Source organism: Phocoena sinus, chromosome 20 (assembly GCF_008692025.1).
Source record: "Phocoena sinus isolate mPhoSin1 chromosome 20, mPhoSin1.pri, whole genome shotgun sequence".
Lineage (NCBI taxonomy): Eukaryota > Metazoa > Chordata > Mammalia > Artiodactyla > Phocoenidae > Phocoena > Phocoena sinus.
In genome coordinates, this window is record NC_045782.1 from 43,062,779 (window position 1) to 43,088,211 (window position 25,433).

At 39.5% G+C, this 25,433-nt stretch overlaps 1 protein-coding gene and 1 long non-coding RNA gene across 5 annotated transcripts in view; one reads left to right on the top strand and one right to left on the bottom strand.

Moving 5' to 3' along the window:
- EFCAB3 (EF-hand calcium binding domain 3) overlaps positions 1-25,433 on the top strand; it is a 33,970-nt gene that overhangs the window by 1,640 nt on the left and 6,897 nt on the right. Inside the window, exons 1-8 of one of the 4 annotated variants that reach the window (XM_032617045.1) lie at positions 4,876-5,264; positions 5,648-5,738; positions 8,185-8,261; positions 14,098-14,241; positions 15,944-16,015; positions 17,098-17,218; positions 21,620-21,813; positions 22,163-22,347. In XM_032617045.1, the coding sequence (XP_032472936.1) occupies positions 5,665-5,738; positions 8,185-8,261; positions 14,098-14,241; positions 15,944-16,015; positions 17,098-17,218; positions 21,620-21,813; positions 22,163-22,347 (867 nt within the window). In that variant the 5' untranslated portion in view covers positions 4,876-5,264; positions 5,648-5,664. Of the gene's footprint in view, positions 1-4,875; positions 5,739-8,184; positions 8,262-14,097; positions 14,242-15,943; positions 16,016-17,097; positions 17,219-21,619; positions 21,814-22,162; positions 22,348-25,433 lie in introns of those variants that run through there. The other 3 variants (XM_032617046.1, XM_032617044.1, XM_032617047.1) reach the window with 3 other exon arrangements.
- On the bottom strand, positions 8,490-25,138 carry LOC116745915. The gene is made up of 3 exons (XR_004347582.1): positions 25,127-25,138; positions 19,874-19,883; positions 8,490-8,719 (listed from the first exon to the last, which is right to left on the bottom strand). It is a non-coding gene; the product is annotated as an uncharacterized LOC116745915 (long non-coding RNA).

Below are 25,433 nucleotides of genomic sequence, written 5' to 3' on the forward strand. Positions count from 1 at the left end.
TTTTGCTGTACATTTACATAGTTGCTGCTCCAAAAACCATCCATGTTGGTGTACACTAAATTTAAAAAGTATAACTAGTTGGTTTGCATGCATAATAACTTAAATGGTATTGTGTAAAGAGGAGTAAGCCTTCTTTTTTCAAATTTATTTATTTTTGACTGCACCGGGTCTTATTGTGGCACATGGGATCTTCGTTGTGGCATGCAGACTTCTTGGTTGCAGCATGTGGACTTCTTAGTTGAAGCATGTGGACTCTTAGTTGTGGCATGCAGACTCTTAGTTGCAGCATACATGCAGGATCTCATTCCCCAACCAGGGATCGAACTCAGGCCCCCTGCATTGGGAGCATAGAGTCTTACCCACTGGACCGCCAGGGAAGTCCCAGGAGTAAGCCTTCTAATTTCTGCAAATATCTCCATCATTAATCTAGACTAGTCAGGAGGGAGCAAGAGAGGAAGTGGGGCTCATCAGGATTAGGCCAACCCAGAGAATTTTGCCTACCCAGGTTACCAGACTTGAAGTGGGTGATGGAGTTTGAGAAAAGCCTAAGAGGAGAGAGAAATGGTGAAGCACAAAAATCTCTGCCCCAAAAGGAAGGAACATCTTGCCTTTCCCTAGTCATTCATTGACTACCTATGTTCAATGGACAGAGCCAATGTTGGGAAAATAGAATATTGAGCTTCTCACCTCAAGGTACTTACACACTTAGTGAAAGCAAAAGAGCCAGGGAGAGAAGTGAAGGGCATCTGCCTGTAAAGCCTGATTCGCCTACAGGGGCAGCATCTCTAAGAGGGAGGTAGCTACTTTTTTTCCCCCTGAAAAATCCAGTTCCCATTGCTCTGGTAACTGAAGTAACTGGTGAGATTCTCTTCTCCTTAAGGCTCATATATCTTTTTTAAAAAATTATTTATTTATTTATTTATTTTTAGCTGTGTTGGGTCTCCGTTTCTGTGCGAGGGCTTTCTCCAGTTGCGGTGAGCGGGGGCCACTCTTCATCGCGGTGCACGGGCCTCTCACTGTCGTGGCCTCTTCTGTTGCGGAGCGCAGGCTCAGTAGTTGTGGCTCACAGGCTTAGTTGCTCTGCGGCACGTAGGATCTTCCCAGACCAGGGCTCGAACCCGTGTCCGCTGCATTGGCAGGCAGATTCTCAACCACTGCGCCACCAGGGAAGCCCAGGCTCATATATCTTTAACTATACAGGATGAATTAGGCATTACCCTGAAATGTTAGGTTTTCAGAGTCCACAAATTATAAATCACATTGAGACATAACCTTTTCCCATAAAACCCCTTTCTCCTTTGGTGAACGGTACTGCATAGGAAGAAGCCTAATACTAGATGTTCTCCCTCATCTAATAGTCACTTCCTTTTTATTCTTCGTAAAATCAGAAGGGAATATGAGCCTAGGCGATTCTTAGATTGATATGGTTGAATTAATTCCTATAGAAAACAGCTATATTTATGCAACATCCCTACTTAAATATCTTCAGAATTCCCCAATGCTAATGCTAAAGTCTAGACTCCCTTAGCTTAACAATCAAGATGTATATGTATACACAAAAAACATGTTAAGGGCTTCCCTGGTGGTGCAGTGGTTGAGAATCTGCCTGCCAATGCAGGGGACACGGGTTTGAGCCCTGGCCGGGGAAGATCCCTCATGCCGCCGAGCAGCTAAGCCCATGCGCCACAACTACTGAGCCTGAGCTCTAGAGCCCGCAAGCCACAACTACTGAGCCCACATGCCACAACTACTGAAGCCTGCGCACCTAGAGCCCATGCTCTGCAACAAGAGAAGCCACGACAACGAGAAGCCCACGCACCACAACAAAGAGTAGCCCCCGCTCACTGCAACTAGAGAGAGCCCGCGTGCAGCAACAAAGACCCAACACAGCCAATAAATAAATAAATAAATAAGTTTATTTAAAAAAAACATGTTAAATGAGTGACATGCTGGGTATAAGAGACTAGAAAAAATGAGGGAGACTGTGGCAATCAGGAAACCTTGGGTTCCAGTTAAAAGGGTGACAGTTTTTCTGCTCCTGCCAATAATTGCTAAGCAGGAATGGGGGCCATGTGTTCTCTGATCTTTGGGCTTTTCAGAAGTCATAAACTGATAACTTTTAAATTACCCATGTTTTCATTTATGAAATTCAAAAAAAAATTTAATGTTATTTAAGCCAAATAAAACTTGTATGGGGATCAAATTTGCAATCTCTGTTTAATAACCAACCCTAGCCCAAATACCTAATCATTTTTGCTCCCATTATCTCACTTTATGCAGTCTTGAACAGTTCCTTGTCTCCTAAGCTCCCATGATTACTCTACGTGCTTTTGCTCTTCTTTCACTCTAGACTACTCTTCCCTAGGAGCTACATACTACGTGTTAAAATTCTACTTCTCCCTACACACAAAACCTAAAACTACTAGAAGAAAACATAGGAGAAAAGCTTCATGACATTGGGTTTGGCAATGATTTCTTGGAAATGACACCAAAAGCATAGTCAACAAAGAACACAATCAACAGAGTGAAAAGGCAACTTACAGAAAGAAAACATTTGCAAATCACATATCTAATAAGGGATTAATATCCAGAATATATAAAGAACTCCCATAACTCAATAACAACAACAACAAGTGATAAAAAGACTTGACTTGGGCAATAGACTTGAATAGACATGTTTCTACAGTAGATATACAATAACCAACAAGCTTATAAAAAGACACTCAAAATCACTAATCATTAGGAAAACGCAAATCAAAACCACAATGATATATCACCTCATACCCATCAGGGTGGCTACTATCAAACAGAAAACAACAAGTATTGGTAAGGATGTGGAGAAATTAGAACTCTTATGCACTGTTGGTTGGAATGTAAAATGATGGCCACTATGGAAAACAATATTTCTTCAAAACATTAAAAATAGAATTACCATGTGATCCAGCAATTCCACTTCTGATGTATATTCAAAAGATTGAAAGCAGGGTCTTGAAGAGATATTTGTACACCAATGTGTCACAGCAACATTATTTATGATAGCCAAAAGGTAGAAGCAACCCAACTGTCCATCAACAGATAAATAAGTGCTTTATCTTAAAATGTGGTCCATATAATGCAATATTATTCATCCTTAAAAAGGAAGGAAATTCTGATACATGATACAACATGGATGAACCTTGAGGATACTATGCTAGGTGAAATATGCAAGTCACAAATACTGTATGATTCTACTTATATGAGGTTCCTAGAGTAGTCAGATTCATAGAAACAGAAAGTAGAATGGTGGTCATTAACTTCATTTTATGTCTTGGTAGCCCCTAACATAGTAGGCCCTAATTAAATATTTGTGTAATTTGTAAATTAAACCTTCCCTTTCTTTCCTCTGTATCCCTAGCCAGAATGAAAGGTAATATAACAAGTTTGGATAGACTAAGGAAAAGTCAAATTATGCACATAATAAATAAATCCCCCAGAGCAGGAATAGAAAATCTCTAGAATTGCAGCTAACAAGTGAAGCCTGAAACAACTTGGGGGGCTCAAGCTAAGACTTTGCTGCCAGAGGTATCTGTGCTTAGCCATCATGAAGACTAGAGACACTCCTAACTTCTGTGCTTAGATGATTTAAATACCGTGAGACCTGTCAGATCTTGAAAATTTCTGATTAAAACAATCATAATACTTTCCTTAATTGCTCTTTTAAAATCACTCTTTTCGATAACACTATAGACTAAAACCTGTGAGAGTTTGATTTTTCCCTCTTTCTGGATGTAAACAATGAAATGGTTCCTAATCAGCATTCAACCAAGGGAACTGGGTAAAATTTTTTACTTCAACAACTTTCAATTCACCAATGTTTAACATGAAAATATATTAATACAGAATTTTTTTAAAAACCTCCCCTTCCCCAAAATCCAATCAGTGTCAAAATATTCTGATTCTGTAACTCATACCCACACATACCCTGAGGGTGACGAATGAACCACATTGAAATCACAGTTGCTCTAAAGCTGGAAGGAGCCTGTGGGTCATTCTTACCTGGACCTGAGCCTGAGAAGTGAATGAGGTCACAGTTGTGTGATGGAACAAACCCTTTATGGATTCTTGATCTGACTGAAGCCCAGAAGTTGTAAAGTAGCACCACTTAGAAGTAGGTAAATATTCAAATTTTGTAGGAATCTACAAGGAGACCTTTTTTTTTTTTTAATCTATCATCTCAGTGAGAGATTGAAGGTAGTTTTTTTAAAGTAATGATTATTTTAAGCCATGAGGATGATTTCACAGCACCTTTCAACTGCCTACATTGTCAAGCCTCTCCGGAGTTCTCAGCTCTGTGATAGGTTTCCAGATTTTGAACACATGTAATTGAGTTGTTTAGAAGCAACAGTTTTCCAGAGTCTGAGGTAAAGACTTAGGAAAATTGACTGAACTCTAACCAAACATTCAGAGACTATTTCTTCATGGTTTAATAGTGTATGATTGTCTGCTGTTCCTAAGTCAGCAACCCAGTTTTCTTGTCAGTGAACTACTTAATACACTCTATATATTAAAAAGATAATTAGAGGACTTCCCTGGTGGCGCAGTGGTTAAGAACCTGCCTGCCAGTGCAGGAGAAATGGGTTTGAGCCCTGGGCCGGGAAGATCCTACATGCTGCAGAGCAACTAAGCCTGTGTGCCACAACTACTGAGCCTGCGCTCTAGAGCCCGCGAGCCACAACTACTGAGCCCATGTGCCACAACTGCTTAAGCCCATGTGCTTAGAGCCCGTGCTCTGCAGCAAGAGAAGCCACCGCAATGAGAAGCCCGTTCACCACAACAAAGAGTAGCCCCTGCTCACCGCAACAAAGAGTAACCCCTGCTCACCGCAACAAAGAGTAACCCCTGCTCACCGCAACTAGAGAAAGCCCGCGACCCCAATGCAGCCAAAAATAAATAAATATAAATAAATAAATTTATATTAAAAAAAGATAATTAGATAAGACCAACAATAAAAGGGAGAAGCCCTACCAACCCAGCTTCTGGTCCATAGGTTCTGATTCTTAAACTATGCAGAAGTAGAAAGGAAGGACTAGGGAGTCCTTTGTGGTTAATAGTCCATTCAGGGGGATCTAAGGTAGCAAAACAGCGTTATACCCCACCCCTATTCTTATTTTTTAAAAAGACCAGTGGGTTCATAAGAACTGATAGGGCAGGGGTGGACCTCCCAGAAGGAAACCCTGGGAAAATCTACTTACTACCCGGCAGCTATCCAAGATATAAACAATTAGGTAAATATTTTGCAAATGCTATAACATTTTATTCTCTGTCAATTATGAGATGAAAAGCACATTTTAAAAATAAATTTTGTCTTTAAATAACTTTTTCTACATATTTGCAGAATGCTCTGCCATTTATTTTTATATAGGATCAGAATGATACTATTTGCAGGAGGAGCAATGGCAAGAAGTTTCGCTTAGAGATCTTGGGATAGTAAAGGGACCCGTCCACATGGCCTTCCAACTTTGCACATACCTCTAACTTGCATTTGCACATATTTCCATTCCATGAGGCCCTGGACTTCAAACTCCAGGTCTTGAGCTGGGAAAGTTGTAAATGAATATAAACAAATTAATCTGTGATTTGATCCTTAACTGTATCTTCTGAATTCCAGACAGAGTTACTGTCCACATGGCAGTTTCTGATATTAAAGCAAAACTTAAACTGAATCCTTCAACAAAAATACCCAACTTCCATGGCGAGAGGTAAGTAATGAATTTATTAATGTGATCAATATATTAAGATAAAGAATTATTAAGGTGATGAATATATTAAATACTCATAAAGGCTATAATGAAACAAGTTAGAATGTTCTTCAAATATCTATTCTGTGATAAAGTTAATTATAAAACAAAACATCTGAATTGAAGATAAAGATTTTTTTATAAAAAGAAAGATATATATATATATACTTTTTGATTAGAGAAACAAAGAGTTCTTCCTATTCTCCCAAATGAAAGGCTATTTTTGTGTGAGGGGACAGAATACCCCAGAAGAAGGTTGTCAGAAGGCTAAAGGAGTTGTCAGTTACACATTAAGACATTTCAAGTGCCAGTTTAAAGGAGAAAAAACTCAGAGGATCATAAACCCCTAAGCGTCAGAATATAGAGAAAGAGTATGTAGCTCAAAAATGGCCAGTAAAATGGAATCTGATAAATTAGCTATGACTAACCTTGAGCTAAAATTGGGAAGGCAGGTTTGCCTGTGACATTAACAATAGCTTTTTCTCAACCTGATAACTACAAATTCCAATAAACAGTAGCCACTAGTGACTGAAAATGAAAGCCTGATGCAAATTTTATCAGATCATAAAAAGAAAAGCCTCTCTCCTCTCTCACAATTATCCATTTTCTTTGCCACTTTGAGAGTATTTCTCCTAGTGTCCTTGACTATGCCATTCTACAGGAATATATTACGGACTTTTTTATCAGGATGTGGGTAACACAACCTTATAGCAGCCAAATCCCTTGATCTCATTGTTCCCTTACCCTTCATCACGAGCTGTCTTTTGAAGTAGTGACTTCCTTGTCACTGAAAGTAGTCAAGCAAAGACTAGATAATACCACATGTAGAGGGAATTCCTACATGAGATGAGAGGCTAGACTGGGTCCATTCCAAATCTAAAGTTCTTTGAACCTTTGAAACACTGTGAAATAAAAAATCTATTTCCCATGTTTGATCCAAGATAAGATTTGAAATTCCGCCAAGAGTATGGTTTTTTAAACGTAGCTAATAAAGAACTTGCATTGCCTGGGCTTCTAGTTGCTTCTTGAGAACTTCATATTTCTCCATCCACTACATCTTCTGTGTGTGTGTGTGTGTGTGATACGCGGGCCTCTCACTGTTGTGGCCTCTCCCGTTGCGGAGCACAGGCCCCGTACGCGCAGGCTCAGCGGCCATGGCTTACGGGCCCAGCCGCTCCATGGCATGTGGGATCTTCCTGGACCAGGGCACGAACCCGTGTCCCCTGCATGAGCAGGCGGACTCTCAACCACTGCGCCACCAGGGAAGCCCCACTGCATCTTTTATATCATGCAAAAGAAATCTGTTTATATTTAGAAATACAACAAATATAAAATAACCAATCTGAGTAAAGCATCAAGTTGGTAATGAAAAGCAAACACTAGAAGATATCAATGATAGTAAAAGCTGAGAAAAATAAGACTAATTAGATCAAATTCCGTGTCATAAAAATTGAGAATGGTGCATTTCACCTCCTATTTTACCAGGTCCTCTTTAAAAATGGGCTGAATCTAGTAGACACTGTAGAGGATACTAAATTCATAAACTATAATTTTTTTATTTAACTACCATGTTTAGTATTTCTTATAGTTTTACTTTTTTAATTGCTTCTTGTAAAAGCACAAAAACTAAGAGATGACATATTTCTTAAAGCTTTTAGTTCTACTAGTATCAAAACTAATAAATTGCTGCAAATATATACAAAATATCCCCAAAGTATTAATATTTTCCTCTTTTTCCAGATTTTATTTTCCTGAGGAAATAAAAGGTCACCTAGGGTTCCAAACTTTCCAGAACTTTTCTCTCTTGATGAGAGATAGATAGATACGGTTGATATAGAGACATCGAGACAGAGAGAGAGAGAGAGGGAGAAAGAAAGAGATCGATCTACCACTCTCGCTCTCTCATATGCTGGTAAAAATACAATTTGGCAAAGTTGTAAAATAAATATGAATACAAAATTTCATTGTTAAGTATATTCACCATAAGATTATTTAAACTAGTTAAAAGTTTGAAACAACTTATATTTCTAACAATAGGAATAGTGTGAGGCTTATATTCTTCAACTTTGGCAACAAATAAACCTGGATTTGAATCCCAGGGCTTCCAGTTATTAGCTGTGTGACTCAGGACAAGTTATTTAATCCCTCTGAGCCTCAGTTTCCTCTTTTGTAAAATAGGAGAAATCAGATTTTTTAAGGGGGTAAGGTTGATGGGCAAGTATAGGGGAGAGGTGGACCTCAGTGGCCAACATCACTGTCCATCCTGTAGCTATTGGCAATTGACAGTAACAGGGCCCTTAGGTGGTGTGACTCTGGATATATTTTGACGCTTACAGGCACTCCAGTCAGCAGAAACTGATGAAGGGAACTAATATTTGCTGGTTTCAATAAATATCTCTTTTCTCAGGGATAGAGATTTACCAGGACCTCTGCCAAGCCAATTACAGCACAAAGAAAGGAAGTTAAGCCCTTCACAAATGCGAGGTAATGAGACCCATCCCAAAATAAAAGCATAAACAAAAGCCCCTTAATATATCTTAGCATTTTTTTTTTCTCTAAGGGAGATCTGGGATTTCAAAGGTTGTCTACAGTACTCTGTTATTTAAAAACAAAAAATATCTATATTTTATGATACAATGTCTAATTTGTGGGAAGGAAGGTGGATTACTTTTTTTAGTATTTATTTATTTTTTGGCTGTGCCAAGTCTTAGTTGCAGCACGTGGGATCTTCATTGTGGCAGGCGGGATCTTTAGTTGCAGCATGTGGGATCTTTAGTTGTGGCATGCAGACTTCTTAGTTGCAGCATGCGGACTTCTTAGTTGCAGAATGAGGACTCTTAGTTGCCACATGCATGCAGGAACTAGTTCCCCGACCAGGGATCGAACCTGGGCCCCCTGCATTGGGAGCGTGGAGTCTTACCCACTGGACTACCAGGCAAGTCCTGGGGGATTACTTTCAAATAGACATCTTAAAGAATTTAGACAGTCCTGGCCAAATATTTTTATTCCAAGGAGAGCTTGTGGTGTGGAGAAGAAAAAATACAAGGTCAAATAGAAATTAAGTAGCAAAGCAGTATCAACACAACTAAAGTCTCAGGATTTATCATAGAAAAAAATTATAATGATAAAATGAGCTACCCTCACTACAGTTCATTCATCCAAACAACAAATACTTACTTAAAGCCAACAGTGTACTAGACGAAACACAGGTCAGACATGTTCCCTGCCCTAATAGGAAGTCTTACAGGGAAGACAGTTAAACCATGAATTTGTTGATTGAACCATTTAAATTACAACATGACACAAGTAATGATAGGGAAAGTATAGAGTTAAAGGAGCATAAAAGAAAGTGTCCTAACTTAGTAAGGAAAGGAGGGAAGTCCCAGCGAAAGCTGAATAATGAGTAAATCAGACAAAGAGCACAGAAGGGAGTGTTCTGGGTAGAGTGGAATCTGCAAAGGCCCAGAGAAAAGGGAAAACATGACACACTAGAAAAACTAAAAAAAAAAAAAAAAAAAACAAGCATGGCTGTGTTTGGGTTCTGAGAAGGTTAATGCTTCACCCCTCCAAGTTTGGAACCAACTAAGACATTCCTCCAAGAGACAGGAATCAAAAAAACACCTTTATTGCTAGGAAAGCTGGTTTGGGAAACACAAAAAATTGTCAGAATCAGAACTTCATTTTTCACTGTAAAACTGAACTAAATGCCTTAATAGTAACAGTTTATGGCTTTATACAACTTCAAGGTTTCTGAAGTACATTAATATACATTGGTGCTTTAAGGGTACCCACTATTTGTTTTAATCAGGTATTTTTATACATACAGACATAGAAACAACTGTCCTGGAAGAAGTATTTTATTCTCAGAGATCCCTAAAAGTAAGAGACACAGCACACCATGAAGAGGGAAGCACCAGGGTCAGTCAAAAGGCAAAGGGTAGAGGGAAGTGGGCAAGAGCCTTAGTTTGGTTTCTGCAGGAAGGAATAGACAAGGCAGGATAAGCAGGTTTAGGATTGGCTAGGTAAATCATTTCAGTGAGCTCTGGGTTTCAGGGCTGTCCCTAGTTGTCTGATACCTGGCCCTGCAGTGATTAGGACAGAGGAACAGTAGCCCAGAGTTTAAGAGCCTAAGAAAGTTGGTGACTGGGGATATGGTCTCTGGATTGGTTGGTTTGTATATATATGAAGAACATACTCACAGGCAAGTCCTTTACTATCGCTAGGAACTGGCTAGTTATGGGAGGGGCAGGCCCTCCAGGATCAGCAAGGCCCCAGATATCAAAGCATCAAATACAGAAACTAGAAAATGTGGTTGTCGTGAGGATTAAGCACTATGACAGGTTAATTTGTTCATTTTACAAATATTTATTGAACACCTCCAAATCCCCAACATCTGCTACCATCCTCACTCTCAACTGATATCCTTGCTTCCTACCCCTTTATAATCGGAGAATTCTGATTCTGCAATCAGAATAGAACTTCCACAGACTCCCACTTCCATATCTACCCCCACCAGCATCTGTACCCACAAACTCTGCCCTCCTCCCTCTTCCACAAATGAACTTTATACTTTTATCTAAAGTCAATCCTTCCATTGTGGACTAGATCACATCTCCTCTCTCAAATTCAAAGATACGACCAAAGAAACTGTGCCCCCCTCTCCAACACCAATTTTTTTCACTCTCTATTATATCATTCCTGATCAAGCTCAGTCCTTGATCCTCTTCTCTTCTTCATCCCACTCACACATGTGGTGATCTCATCTAGTCTTAGGCTTTAAATACCTATATGCCAACAATTCCCAAATGTATATGTCCAGCCAGGTCTCTCTCCCCAGCTCCAGGCTCATATCTAACTGCCTACCTGACATCTCCAATTGTATGTCTAATAGACACCTCAAACTCAACATGTCAAAAACTGAACTCCTGGGAAATTCCCTGGCCGTCCAGTGGTTAGGACTCCATGCTGCCGCTGCCGGGGGCCCAGGTTCAGGGAACTAAGATTCTGCAAGCCACATGGCATGGCCAAAAAAAAAAAAACAAAAACAACTGAACTCTTGATATGTTCCTCTTACTCTTTTTTTTTTATTGTAGTAAAATATACATAACATAAAAATTACAATTTTTAAGAGTTCACACAGATCAGTGGCATTAAATATGTTCACAATGTCCTCTAACCATCACTACCATCCACCTCCAGAACTTTTTCATCATCCCAAACTGAACCTCCAGACCCATTAACCAGTAACTCCCCATCCTCCCCTCCCCTCAGCCTCTTACTTTTAAACTTTGACCTACCCATAGCCTTCCCCATCTCAGATAATGATATTTCATCCTTCCACTTGTTCTGGAAAAACTCTGGAGTCATCCTTGACTCTTCGTTCTCACCCTACCTCTAAATCCATCAGGAGGGACTTCTCTAGTGGCACACTGGTTAACAATCCGCCTGCCAACACAGGGGACACGGGTTTGAGCCCTGGTCAGGGAAGATCCCACATGCTGTGGAGCAACTAAGCCCGTGTGCCACAACTACTGAGACTGCGCTCTAGAGCCCGCAAGCCACAACTACTGAGCCCACATGCCACAATTACTGAAGCCCACGTGCCTAGAGCCCGTGCTCCACAGCAAGAGAAGCCACCAGAATGAGATGCCCGCCCACCACAACGAAGAGTAGCCCCTACTCACAGCAACTAGAGAAAGCCTGCGTGCAGCAACAAAGACCCAATGCAGCCAAAAATATAAATAAATGAATGAATGAATGAATGAAGAAATGTGTATTTTTAAAAATAAATAAATAAATAAATCCATCAGGAAATCTCATTGGCTCTACCTTTAAAATATATCGAGATTTATACCACCTCTACTGCTACAACCCTGGTCTAAAGCACTGTTATTGCTCACCCACAATAGCCTCCTACCTGAGGCTAGTCTCCCTGCTTCTACCCAAATCCTTACAAAAGTCTGTTCTAACAATAGCCACAGTGATCCTGTTAAAGTATAAGTCAGGTCGGGGAGAGGGAGGTGCTGACCTATGTAACTCTGAAAACGACATTTTGACTAGAAACTGTAAGACTGAACACAGAAGGAGCTATACATAAACAACACACAATATACTCTAGTTAGTAAAGTTGTTTCTCATAGGGGTATACATTAACAATCCTGAAACTGTTGTACATGTATACGACAATTGAATAAATAAGTGACTCAATGGTGGATGGTGGGAGCCAGGTTTCTCTCTGTTGGAGTAGGAAGTTTCAGATAAACAAGGGGAGAAGGCTAAAGTGAAGCAGTGGAACTGGATTAGAGTGAGACATTAGTGTGAACTCATGTTTAACTTAATGGATGCAGATGGATAGATCAAGAAATAATATGATATGTGTGTATACATGGGTTAGTGTATGTGCATATATTTCCTAGCTCTGTTTGCTGAGAGGACTTAAAAGCACTGACACCCCCATAGCAACAAGCATACCCAGCACCCAAATCTTGACTTCCAATGTCAGTCTCCTATCAAAGAATCAGAGTTCCTTGGATAAATGGCTGATTCTAGGGCTTTGGCAGAGAATATACAAAATGAACCCGGAATATCTTGCAGTGCCAGAAAGTAAGGAGATGCTCAAAATACAAAAGGACAAGAGCATGTCAAGGAGATACAGAAATGAACCTGAAAGAGCACACAACAGCCAAAGCTGGAACAGTTTGAACAACAAAAATAAATAGAATAGTATTGGATTATAACTCAAAGTATAAAATAAATATCGTTAAGCCCCTAGTGATAGAAATAAATGATTGAATTTTTTTTTTTCGCTGTGTTGTGTCTTCGTTGCTGCACGTGGGCTTTCTCCAGTTGCATCAAGCAGGGGCTACTCTTGGTTGTGGTGCGCGGGCTTTTCATTACGGTGGCTTCTCTTGTTGTGGAGCTTGGGCTGTAGGCACACGGGATTCAGTAGTTGTGGCATGTGGGCTCAGTAGTTGTGGCGCATGGGCTTAGCTGCTCCATGGCATGTGGGATCTTCCTGGACCAGGGCTCTAACCCGTGTGCCCTGCATTGGCAGGCGGATTCTTAACCACTGCGCCACCAGGGAAGTCCCATGATTGAATTTTTTAAATGAAGAAGAGACAAACCTCTCTTACAAGAGAATTCCGAATAATGTATGTAGATATTACCTCTTCCAGGAGGTAGAGCTTAATTCCCCATTCCCCTGAGCCCTCTGTCCCTTGAGTCTGGACTACCCTTAGTAACTTGCTTCCAAAGAGTAGAATATGAAAAAGGAAGGAAGGAAGTTTACAGTGGAAAAATCTGATGAACACTACCTCAGCCAGTTAATCAAGGTTGCCGTCACCAGTGATAAGTCATGTTGATAGCCTTAATAAATGATGATAACACCACTTCAGTTCTGTGGTCTTCCTCCCCAAAACCCATAATCTCAGGCTAACCATGAGAAGAACATCAGAAAAACCCAAATTGAAGGACTTCTGCAAAGTACCTGAACAACACTCCTCAAAACTGACAAGGTTGGACTTCCCTGCTGGCGCAGTGGCTAAGAATCCTCCTACCAATGCAGGGCACACGGGTTAGAGCCCTGGTCCGGGAAGATCCCACATGCCACGGAGCAACTAAGCCCGCGAGCCATAACTGCTGAGCCTGTGCACCACTACTACTGAAGCCCGCGCGCCTAGAGCCCGTGCTCCGCAACAAGAGAAGCCACCACAATGAGAAGCCCGCACACCTCAAGGAAGAGTAGCCCCCGATGGCTGCAACTAGAGAAAGCACATGCGCAGCAACGAAGACCCAACCCAGCCAAAAAAACGAAAAACAAACAAACAAAAACACTTCCTTGCTGGCTGTCAGCCAGGAGCCTCTCTCAGACCTTTAAGGCTGCCTGCATTCCACATCACATGCCCTCTCCATCTTCAAACCAGCAACAATGAGTCAAGTCCTTCTCCTGCTTTGAATCTCTCACTTCATCTGTCACATCTCTCTTGCTTCATAAGGGACCCATTCAGATAATCCAGGGTAATCTACCTTAATGACATCTGCAAAATCCCTTTTGTCATGTAAAGTAATACATTCACAGGTTCCAGGAATTAGGGTATGAACATCTTTCAAGAGCCATTTTGCCTACATATTTGCTTTTCCACCAATTAGTTTATTCTAGTTCAAATCTCATGGAAGGACACTGTCCTTTACAAGAAATGTCTACTAAATACCCAAATTTCTCTAGTTTTTCAGAACATGACCTCCAGTCAACGGTAATATCTGTTCTAGTTCCATAAGAATATGTATTTATTCCTGTCCTAACCTAATTCCATTTCCCCAGCCTTCCAAGATGCCTACAACTTCTTTAACAAGGATAAAACTGGCTGTATTGATTTACATGGAATGATGCGCACTTTAGCTAAGTTGGGAGTGAATCTAACCAAGCATGATGTCTGTAATGAACTAAGATGTGCTGATATTGATCGTGAGTACTTTGACTTGTCATTATTTTTTTCATAAAAAATTTTTATAAATATATATTTTTTCTCAGACTACATAAACATGAGAAGTAAACCTCATTCACTTGCCAAAAGCACATATATGTGTTTCTCTTTAAAGTTATTGGTGTACAAGTTATGAAATCAAATTAATGCTACAAAATGGACTAGTCTTTGAAAAAGCCTGTGTGGAAATGAAAAGTGACTGTCGTATTTAATATCAAATTCAGATTACTTGTCCTAATGTACATTTTGGAGGGTGCCTTGAAATAACAGATACAAAGGCATTGGCAATTTCAAAAATTACCTGTTACTATTACCCAAAAACTGGCTTCACCTCTTGGTGGGTGTTGAGGCAAAAGATACAACCAAGCCAAAGAGCAGAAGGAAGGCTTTATTACTTGCAACAAGTAAGGAGAACGCCGGAGATCTTTCCCAAAGCAGTGTCTCCCCAAACAGCAAAAATGGGAAGGTTTTAAGCTAAGGGTGCATGCATATTCATGAAGGGGCTGGAGCAGAGGAGAATTCAGCATAGATTTGGGGCAAAGGTCGACAGAGTCCAGGCTCTAGTTGATTGAGGTTATGAGAGTCAGCAAAGGTCAGCAGCATCATTCCTTAGGCTCTAGGTATTCTGGTAAAGGTTGAGTGCTCAAGGGGGGTTGGATCCTGCAAAACAGCTCAGGAATGCTCTTCAGGCTAATCTCAACTTTCAAAACAGAACTGGGAGTCTTTACAACTGATATATTGTTTACAATATGGTTAAGTTATTTTCCTGGCCTGGTAATACCAGTTCTTACATTCTTTGTTCCTTTCAAATCATTAACTATGAGGCGTATTCTTCTGCAAGGACAAGCACTGTGGCCAGGCTTAGATGACAAAATGGCTTAGGCCTAAAATGGCTTCTCTTATGTCAAGAAAGTTATGCCTAGTTTTCTTCCTCCGGGACCCCCTACCCTATCTGACTACATTGCCAAGGAAATCCAAGCCCTTTGTTTCTGTTTGAATCATTTTAGTACAGATCTTCCTTCCATTATTAGAGCCCACCTATATTGAATCTTAAATGCCACAGCATTTTTATTGATATTTTTAAAGCATATAGGTAATGTTTTGTTTGAATATACTGATTTTTTTTTTTTTTTTTTTTTGCGGTACGTGGGTCTCTCACTGCTGTGGCCTCTCCCGCTGCGGAGCGCAGGCTCCGGACGCGCAGGCTCAGCGGCCATGGCTCACGGGCCCAGCAGCTCCACGGCATGTGGGATCTTCCCAGACTGGGGCACGAACCCGCGTCCCCTGCATCAGCAGGCGGACTCTCAACCACTGTGCCACCAGGGAAGCCCTGAATATACTGGTTTAGTGACTAGTAGCCCAAGCTGGTATGTTGTGTGGAATATATATTCAGCACAGTACCTCATCTTACCTCTCCTCACCCACCTGCCAGAGCCCCATTCAATCAGCAGCATCCCATGTGTGTCAGTCACCATTTAATTAAAGTGTCACTTGTTTCCACTAACTCTACCCAAATTTTTATTCTTTCACTGAAACACAAACACTCTAATAGCACTCGCTATCCTTTAATTTTAGAGGAAACAGGGTAAAACTCTGGCATATTCTAATAATAGAAATATAGAGGTGGGAGTTAAGTGGGAAGGTAAATATATCCTTGTTCTGAGCTTTAGATCTCTGTTGCAGGAGATGGGAAGGTGAATTTCTCAGACTTTATAAAGGTGCTAACAGATAACAACCGCTTCCTGAAGGCTGTGGGTGAGTAGAAATATTGCTGAATAGATGGCAGATGGTTAGTTGCAATTCATGGCACTGTAAAGATTATTCATTTAGGTCTCCAATCAGGAAGGTGTAGTCTGGGATGTGATTTACTTTTGTACTGCTTCTCTAAAACAAAATTTGCTAAGGAAATTGATACAGTTTTAGAATTTTAACTTAAATGCATCAAGTCCTTCTGCAGAAGACACTGCTTTTTGGACTCCAATGAGAACACTCAGGCAGTGGTATAGAAAATTTTGGTCACCTTTTATAGTACTTTAATTCTTTACCAGTACCTGTGCTACTTTGGGAGGTACTCCTCCTACAGAAGAAAAATTGTCCTTTTAGAAAAAGAAAAATTCTCTCTCTCTCTCAGGCAAATTTGAGTATAGATAATTCACTGTTCCTGAAAAATATCTTCCTCACCCTGGTGAAGCCTCTGCCCTCAGTGTGAGGGCTGGAGAGTCTGCTGGAGGTTCGAGAGCATGTTTTCTCACAAGGTTATAATGAAGTGGAGGTACTCAAATTATTGCTGTTAGTCCTCTAACGGTTTGTTTATGAGTTTAACAAGCTGCCTTGGAAAATCTAACCCTATTCATATCATGTCTTCTAGGATAAATGCATTCCAAATTCCAAATATTGTATACAGTTTTGAAAAATACATCCTTTCATAAGCTATGAACTGTTTTAGTATAAACAGAAGTTACTGTTTCAAGTATCACTATAGTAACAAGGGTTTGCTTGCACACCAGAAGTATGTATATCAACAATTCCTTTACATAGAAGAATAGAACAATAGTCCTTAACACATAATTCATGTTTATGTTAAATGTATTACTGTATTTACTTAGAAGTCACTGAACTAAAAGTATTTCATTTAAAATTCCATGATTATTTTGTCTGTTCAGTAATCGAAATGACCTTTTTACCAAATAGAACACACTTCGAATGTTTTTCTGTAATTCTCTAGTTCTTGACTTGGTATTAATACTGTATATACAGTAAAACAACTGTAACTTTAATCCTTTTTATGATAGATTTTTTTTCAGAAGGCATTTTGAATTTTTTTTTTCCCTCCATAGTTCCAGAAACGGAGAGCTGTTTAGATTTAGCTGGCAACCCAGGGATCCTATTGTTTGAAATCCTATCAAAGCTTGTAGAGACTTCAGCCTTACCCAGAAAGGCTCTAATGGAAATAGTAAGGTAGGTGGCAAAGAAAGAACAAAAACGACCTTCTCGGCAGCATTTATGAGGATATTAACAAGGCAGCCACCTCTCCCAAACATCCTACTCCACGGATCTGCTCCAAAACGAAGGAGAAGGTGTATAGGCAAATAAATAGTCATGTGCCACAATAAGACAGCCAAAAGTTCAGCTTCTCCTACCCTAGGCTAGAGAATCCCAGAGGAACAAGACTTTTCCAGGAATGATTTTGGGTGAGCTTGGAAATCTAGTTTGAATACAAGATACTCCCATTCACACTGGATCTACCAGGGGCTGTCAAAAGGTCCTTTGGGATGAGGTACAGCAATTTCATACTTCCCAAAGTAGTCTTTGAACTGGACCAGAGCCAGAATTAGACTTGAGAATAGAGGATAAGGAAACATTCTCACACCCAAATGTGTTTATTCCAGCAAATATCACTAAAGATACATTTCCTCAATCTATGTCTATCATTGTATTACAAAAATTAAATGTTTCTGTTATCAGTCTTTTCAACTCTTACTCTCTCAAAGCATTCTACTATCCCACTTAGAGAGACTTAAAAATACAGAATGCCACCAACAATGTAAAATATCCTTCCGCTGCTCAACAGGTAATCTCTTTATACTATCCTACACCTCGGTCAGATGTGGAACAGAGGGTGCACAACATTCTACGTTTCATTCCAAGTCAAATACATTTATTAAATGCCTGCTGTTGGTACACAAATTTGGCACATTCCTTAACCATTCAGCCTCAGTTTCCTCATCTATAAAATGAGAATAATAATACCCATAACACAATTACAGGGAAATTGTGAGGAGATGTGATAATGCAGGTAAAGTGCTCAGCAAATCATAAGAGCTCAATAAATGTTAGCTATTACTATTATGTGAAAGTAACTAGAATAAGCATAGAATACACACGTTATTTATTTTAATCCTCACCTACTGATATGCCCTATCATCCCCACTTTACAGATTAAAAAAGCTAAAGCACAAGTCAGTTAAGTAACCTGCCCAAAGGGGTAGGAGTGCCTAGATTTCAGCACAAACTGTCTGGTTCCAGAAACTATGCTCTTTTCCACCTCCTTGTATTGCGGCTTATATCCAGTAAGTGCTCAGGAAATGTTAGCAGATGTTGGTGTTTTTATTGTTATTATGGTGTGGTAGTTACTTATCATATACCTGGTTCCTAAGGAGATCAGAAGTATTTAATAGGTGGCATTTGCATTTAAGGAGCTTAAAATATAAATGGAAAGAAGGGACTTCCCTGGTGGCACAGTGGTTAAGGATCCTCCTGCCAATGCAGGGGACAGGGGTTCGATCCCTGGTCCAGGAAGATCCCACATGCTGCGGAGCAGCAAAGCCTGTGAGCCACAACTACTGAGCCTGCACTCTAGAGCCCACAAGCCACAACTACTGAAGCCCGCATACCTAGAGCCTGTGCTCCACAAAAAGAGAAGCCACCACAATGAGAAGCCCGCGCATCACAACGAAGAGTAGCCCCCACTCTCTGCAACTAGAGAAAGCCCATATGCAGCAACAAAGACCCAATGCAGCCAAATAAATAAATAATTAATTAATTTTAAAAAATCTTCCAACAAACAAAAGTCCAGGACTAGATGGCTTCACAGGTGAATTCTATCAAACATTTAGAGAAGAGCTAACACCCATCCTTCTCCAAAGGATCTTCAAAAAAACTGCAGAGGAAGGAACACTCCCAAACTCATTCTACAAGGCCACCATCACCCTTATACCAAAACCAGACAGAGATACTACAAAAATAGAAAATTACAGACCAATATCACTGATGAATATAGATGCAAAAATCCTCAACAAAATACTAGCAAACAGAATCCAACAACACATTAAAAGGATCATACACCATGATCAAGTGGGATTTATCCCAGGGATGCAAGGATTCTTCAATATACGCAAATCAATCAATGTGATACACCATATTAACAAAGTGAAGAATAAAAAACATATGATCATCTCAATAGATGCAGAAAAATCTTTTGACAAAATTCAACATCCATTTATGATAAAAATTCTCCAGAAAGTGGGCATAGAGGGAACCTATCTCAACATCATAAAGGCCATATATGACAAACCCACAGCAAATATCATTCTCAATGGTGAAAAACTGAAAGTATTTCCTCTAAGATCAGGAACAAGACAAGGATGTCCACTCTTGCCACTATTATTCAACATAGTTTTGGAAGTCCTAGCCACAGCAATCAGAGAAGAAAAAGAAATGAATACAAATTGGAAAAGAAGTAAAACTGTCACTGTTTGCAGGTAACATGATACTATACATAGAGAATCCTAAAGATGCCACCAGAAAACAACTAGGGCTGATCAATGAATTTGGTAGAGTAGCAGGATACAAAATTTAATGCACAGAAATCTCTTGCATTCCTATACACTAACAACAAAAGATCAGAAAGAGAAATTAAGGGAATAATCCCATTTACCACTGCATCAAAAAGAATAAAATACCTAGGAATAAACCTACCTAAGGAGGTAAAAGACCTGTACTCAGAAAACTATAAGACACTGATGAAAGAAATTAAAGGTGACACAAACAGATGGAGAGATATACCATGTTCTTGGATTGGAAGAATCAGTATTGTGAAAATGACTATACTACCCAAAGCAGTCTATAGATTCAATGCAATCCCTCTCAAATTACCAGTGGCATTTTTTACAGAACTAGAATAAAAATCTTAAAATTTGTATGGAGACACGAAAGACCCCGAATAGCCAAAGCAGTCTTGAGGGAAAAAAAAATGGAGCTGGAGGAATCAGACTGCCTGACTTCAGACTATACTACCAAGCTACAGTAATCAAGACGATATGGTACTGGCACAAAAACAGAAATATAGGTCAATGGGACAGGATAGAAAGCCCAGAGATAAACCCACACACCTATGGTCAACGAATCTACGACAAAGGAGGCAAGGGTATACAATGGAGAAAAGACAGTCTCTTCACTAAGTGGTGCTGGGATAACTGGACAGCTACATGTAAAAGAATGAAATTAGAACACTCCCTAACACCATACACAAAAATAAACTCAAAATGGCTTAAAGACCTAAACATAAGACCAGACACTATAAAACTCTTGGAGGAAATCATAGGCAGAACACTCTATGACATAAATCACAGCAAGATCTTTTTTCACCCACCTCCAAGAGTAATGGAAATAAGAACAAAAATAAACAAATGGGACCTAATGAAACTTAAAAGCTTTTGAACAGCAAAGGAAACTACAAACAAGATGAAAAGACAGGGCTTCCCTGGTGGCACAGTGGTTGAGAGTCCGCCTGCCGATGCAGGGGACACGGGTTCGTGTCCCGGTCCGGGAAGATCCCACATGCCGTGGAGCGGCTGGGCCCGTGAGCCATGGCCGCTAGGCCTGCGCGTCCGGAGCCTGTGCTCCGCAACGGGAGAGGTCACATCAGTGAGAGGCTCACGTACCGAAAAAAAAAAAAAAAAAAAAGATGAAAAGACAACCCTCAGAATGGGAGAAAATATTTGCAAATGAATCAATGGACAAAGGATTAATCTCCAAAATATATAAACAGTTCATGCAGCTCAATATTAAAAAAAAAAAACAAACAACCCAATCCAAAAATGGGCAGAAGACCTAAATAGACGTTTTTCCAAAGAAGACATACAGATGGCCAAGAGGCACATGAAAAGATGCTCAACATCGCTAATTATTAGAGAAATGCGAATCAAAACTACAGTAAATTATCACCTCACACCAGTCAGAATGGCCATCATCAAAAAGTCTACAAACAATAAATGCTGGAGAGGGTGTGGGGAAAAAGGAACCCTCCTATACTGCTGGTGGGAATGTAAACTGATACAGCCACTATGGAGAACAGTATGGAGGTTCCTAAAGAAACTAAAAACAGAGCTACCATATGACCCAGCAATCCCACTCCTGGGCATATATCCAGAGAAAAACATGGTTCAAGAAGATACATGCACCCCAGTGTTCATTGCAGCGCTATTTACAATAGCCAAGACATAGAAGCAACCTAACATGGATCATAATCGATAGGTATTTTTCTATACAAGACTGGGAAATCTTGGGGAAGAGGAAGGAAGGCAAAGCCCAGGGACTGCATATATAAAGTAATTAAGTGGCCTGTGGAAAATATCAGTAGATGTTTTATAAATGTCACAGAAACAAGCCCTCAATAAATAATATTGAATGAATATACAAATTAAAATGAATGCATTCAGCATATATAACTTGCAATTTGACTTTTTATTCTTTCTGTCCAACACTCAGGCACTGTTTTTCAGTAGGACTATGGCACTTTTTTTCAGTAGGACTTTCTAGCACTTTTTAACCACCTCTGAATTACTTTTTTTTTCCTAGCTATTTCCGAAGAAAATTCCAGGAAACCACCTCGGAAATGGTGTGGACCCCTTATGCTACAGGTTGTGGAAAAAGGAGATTTAAGCCAGACATATGCACACCTCCAAGCTCAAGCACAGCCACCTTTGCTAATGCTGCCCGGATTGCAATAATGAAAGAAAAGGATTTATTTAAATTTCTTGAAGAGCTCAAGAGTAAGAGCCATTTGTCCTCTCCCCACTGTTGTAAAGGATTTATTTGTATATTACTGGTCAGAATTAAATACTAAATGCGAAGTGCTTTAAGAGTAGGGCCACAGCCTATTCTGAGTGTCTGGTCTCTGTCACACAGATATCATTTGAAAGCAAATGTACCTGAATCCCCAGACACCTGTATGAAGCTGAAAGTCTGTGGATGCGTGGGTGGTAGGAGCAGGAGAGTGAAGAAGGGGTGGCATGGCCCCTGAGGAGATGAATAGACAAAGAGCAAAATAGGTACCACATGTATATCTTTTATGTGAATTTCTTCTTACATTATTTGTGATACCAGTTTTTATCTTCTTAGGATGCAATCCTCCTTCAGATAGCCCATATTCAAAAATACCCATCTTTCCACTGTTTCCTAATGTGGATGGGGTGGTGATGGGAAAGCCATTCAAAGACATACAGAAATTAGAAATGCTAAGGAGAAAGGAGCCTCTGAATTTCTTTGAGAACTATTTTTTCCATAAAAAAGACTGGAAAACACAGGTGAGATTTATATTACATCATATCAGTTAAATACTTAGGTTTTCAAGTTCTAACTTAACAGAACTAGTAATGTGCTTTTTAATGACAAATATTTTCAGTCATGATATTTCAAACCAGATTCCATAGCCATGTTCCTAAATTTAAAGCCCAGGTATAAATATTTCATTTAATTTCAACAAATAGTTAAACTTACTGAAAATACATAATATTATCATTCTAACCTAGTCCATTACAACATCTAATCTAATATACAATAAATGTCAATTAGAAACCAAGAAATAGAAGTTTCAGAATGAAAGTAACTGAGCTAACATGAACACTACCCCACCCAACCTACTCACTCACCATGCCCAACCCATCACACAGACTCATGTGACCACATAAAAATACCAAATGAAATAAAGTGACATATAAAAATGCATTCAAAAGAAAAGGACCCCTTTGTTTCAGAAAGAAGAGAGAACCTAAGGCTAGAATGGTATGTTCATAAATGACCCTGTGAGTGGCTGAGGGAGAGGTGAGAGGTGAAGCCCTCATGGGGCTTCACATGGATGTGGATCCTTCATATGGATCTAGACCCTGATGGCTAGGGGTTGGGGTTTTTGTTTTTATTTCCCAGTGGGAATGAATATTTATTTGTTTGTTTATTTATTTATTTATCTTCATGTCTTTTTTTTTAACATCTTTATTGTAGTATAACTGGTTTACAATGGTGTGTTAGTTTGGGGGATTAATATCCCACATCCCACAAGCTGCACAGTGTGGCCAAAAAATAAATAAGAATGTAAAAAATCATAAAAAACAGAATAAAAAACAAAATTTGTTTGTACAGCTTTCTCTTTGCCTTGAATCCTTGTCCCTAATGATATGAATGTTACTTTCCTCCTGGTATAGGAAGGACATCTTCCATGTGGGGGCTTTATCTCCTGTATTTAGGGGAAAAAAAGGAGAACTCAGTGTACCCTTCTTACACCTGCTGTTCTTCAAGTGCCTTTAGCTCAAAATAATCCTATGCCAAAGTGGCATATTTGGGGGTGGCATATTCTGTCACCTTCATGACCTGGCAATTCCACTCCTGGGATACCACCTAAGATACACAGATATCCTTGCACATATTCCAAATGCCACCCATAAAAGGGTAATTCATTACAGGGTCAGTTCTGCTAGCAAAAGATTGGTGGGGGGTGGGGGGGAGACTAAATAACCATTAGTAGGGACTAGTTAAGTTAGGCTCCAAACACACAGTGAAAGGTTCTGCAGCCATGTTAATGACTAAGAAACTCTTTGTGCAATGATGTGAAAGATCTCCAAATGGAAGAAGCAAGATACAAGGCAGTATGAATAGTACACAACTATTTGTGTAAAAGGAGGAAAAGTCAATATGAAATATGGACATTTTTTTCTTGTAAAATGGCCTGGAAGGAAACGCAAGAAATTATGACATTGGTTGCCTGTAGAAAGGGAAACTAGGGTGTTGGGAGAGAAAAGTGCCAGGGAGATCGCAGTGTATACTCACCATACTTTCAGAATTTTGAACCATGTGCATGTTTTACCCTCTAAAAAAACCCTGAAATAAAAAAGAAGTACTGGACTTCCCTGGTGGCGCAGTGGTTGAGGGTCCGCCTGTCGATGCAGGGGACACGGGTTCGTGCCCCGGTTCAGGAGGATCCCACATGCCGTGGAGCGGCTGGGCCCATGAGCCATGGCCGCTGAGCCTGCGCGTCCGGAGCCTGTGCTCTGCAATGGGAGAGGCCACAACAGTGAGAGGCCCGCGTACCACAAAAAAAAAAAAAAAAAGAAGTACTGGTTTGAAGAGTATTAGACAATAAGAACTAAAATAGAATACCATGGTAACATGGAAGATGAGGAGGGCAGTGCCCAGAATTAAAGCTTTCTAAAATTCCTTTTATTGTTTGGGGAGAGGCTTATGATATTGATTAAATCTATAATTTGTTACATTAATTTTAAGTATTAAAAATGTGAAGACAATCACTAAAAACTAAAATGAATAACTGCCAAAACAGTAGAGGAAGAAAAAAATAAGAAAAAAGAGAAACATGAGAAAATAGAAAGTGCAAAACAAAACAGGCAGAAAAATCCAAATATATCAGTAATCACAATAAAAGATTAAACACACCAGTTTAAAAAAATAAAAGGGAAGGAAGGGAGGGAGGGAGGGAGGGAGGGAGGGAGGAAGGGAGGGAGGGAGGAAGGAAGAAAGGATCATTTTCAAATTAAAAAAATTTCTGATTTTTTAAAAACTAATTTTAAGATATATATTCTTTAAGGGAGACACCTAAATTATTACACAGAAACTTCAAAGGGACAGAAGAATATATATCAGGCAAATACAAATCAAAATAAGTTGTTATCCATACATTAGTGTGGGGAAAAGAAAATTTAAGGAAAAGATAAAGATGCTGTTTAATGATTTTTAAAAATCATCAGGAGAATCTTAACAATAAAAGAAACAAACCAATAAAACAGACAATAGACACAGATTCACATAGAACAAACTAGTGGTTACCAGAGGGGAGAAGGATGAGGACAGGGGCAAAATAGGTGAAGGAGATTAAGAGGTACAAACTACCAGATATAAAATAAATAAGTTACAAGGATGTAATGTACAATACAGGGAATATAGTTAATATTTTATAATAACTTTGCATGGAGTGTAATCTATTAAAATATTGAATTAGTGTTTGTACACTTGAAACTAATATAATATTGTAAGTCAACTATACTTCAATAAAATTTTTTTTTAATAAAATAAAAATACATATTTTTAAATTTTTAGTATTTTTAATTTAATTTTTTATTTTGGCTGCACCATACAGCATGCGGGATCTTATCTCCCCAACCAGGGATCCAACCCATGCCCCCTGCAGTGGAAGCGCGGATTCTTAACCACTGGATCTCCAGGGGAGTCCCTTTTCTTTTTGGAAAAAAAATTTTAAATCATGAGGAAGATATAACTATTCTGAATCTGTACACACCTAGCAAATTAACAGATAAGGTGATAATTAACAGAATAATAAGGATTGGCTTTAGACTTTTTTTTTTTTTTCGGTACGTGGGTCTCTCAC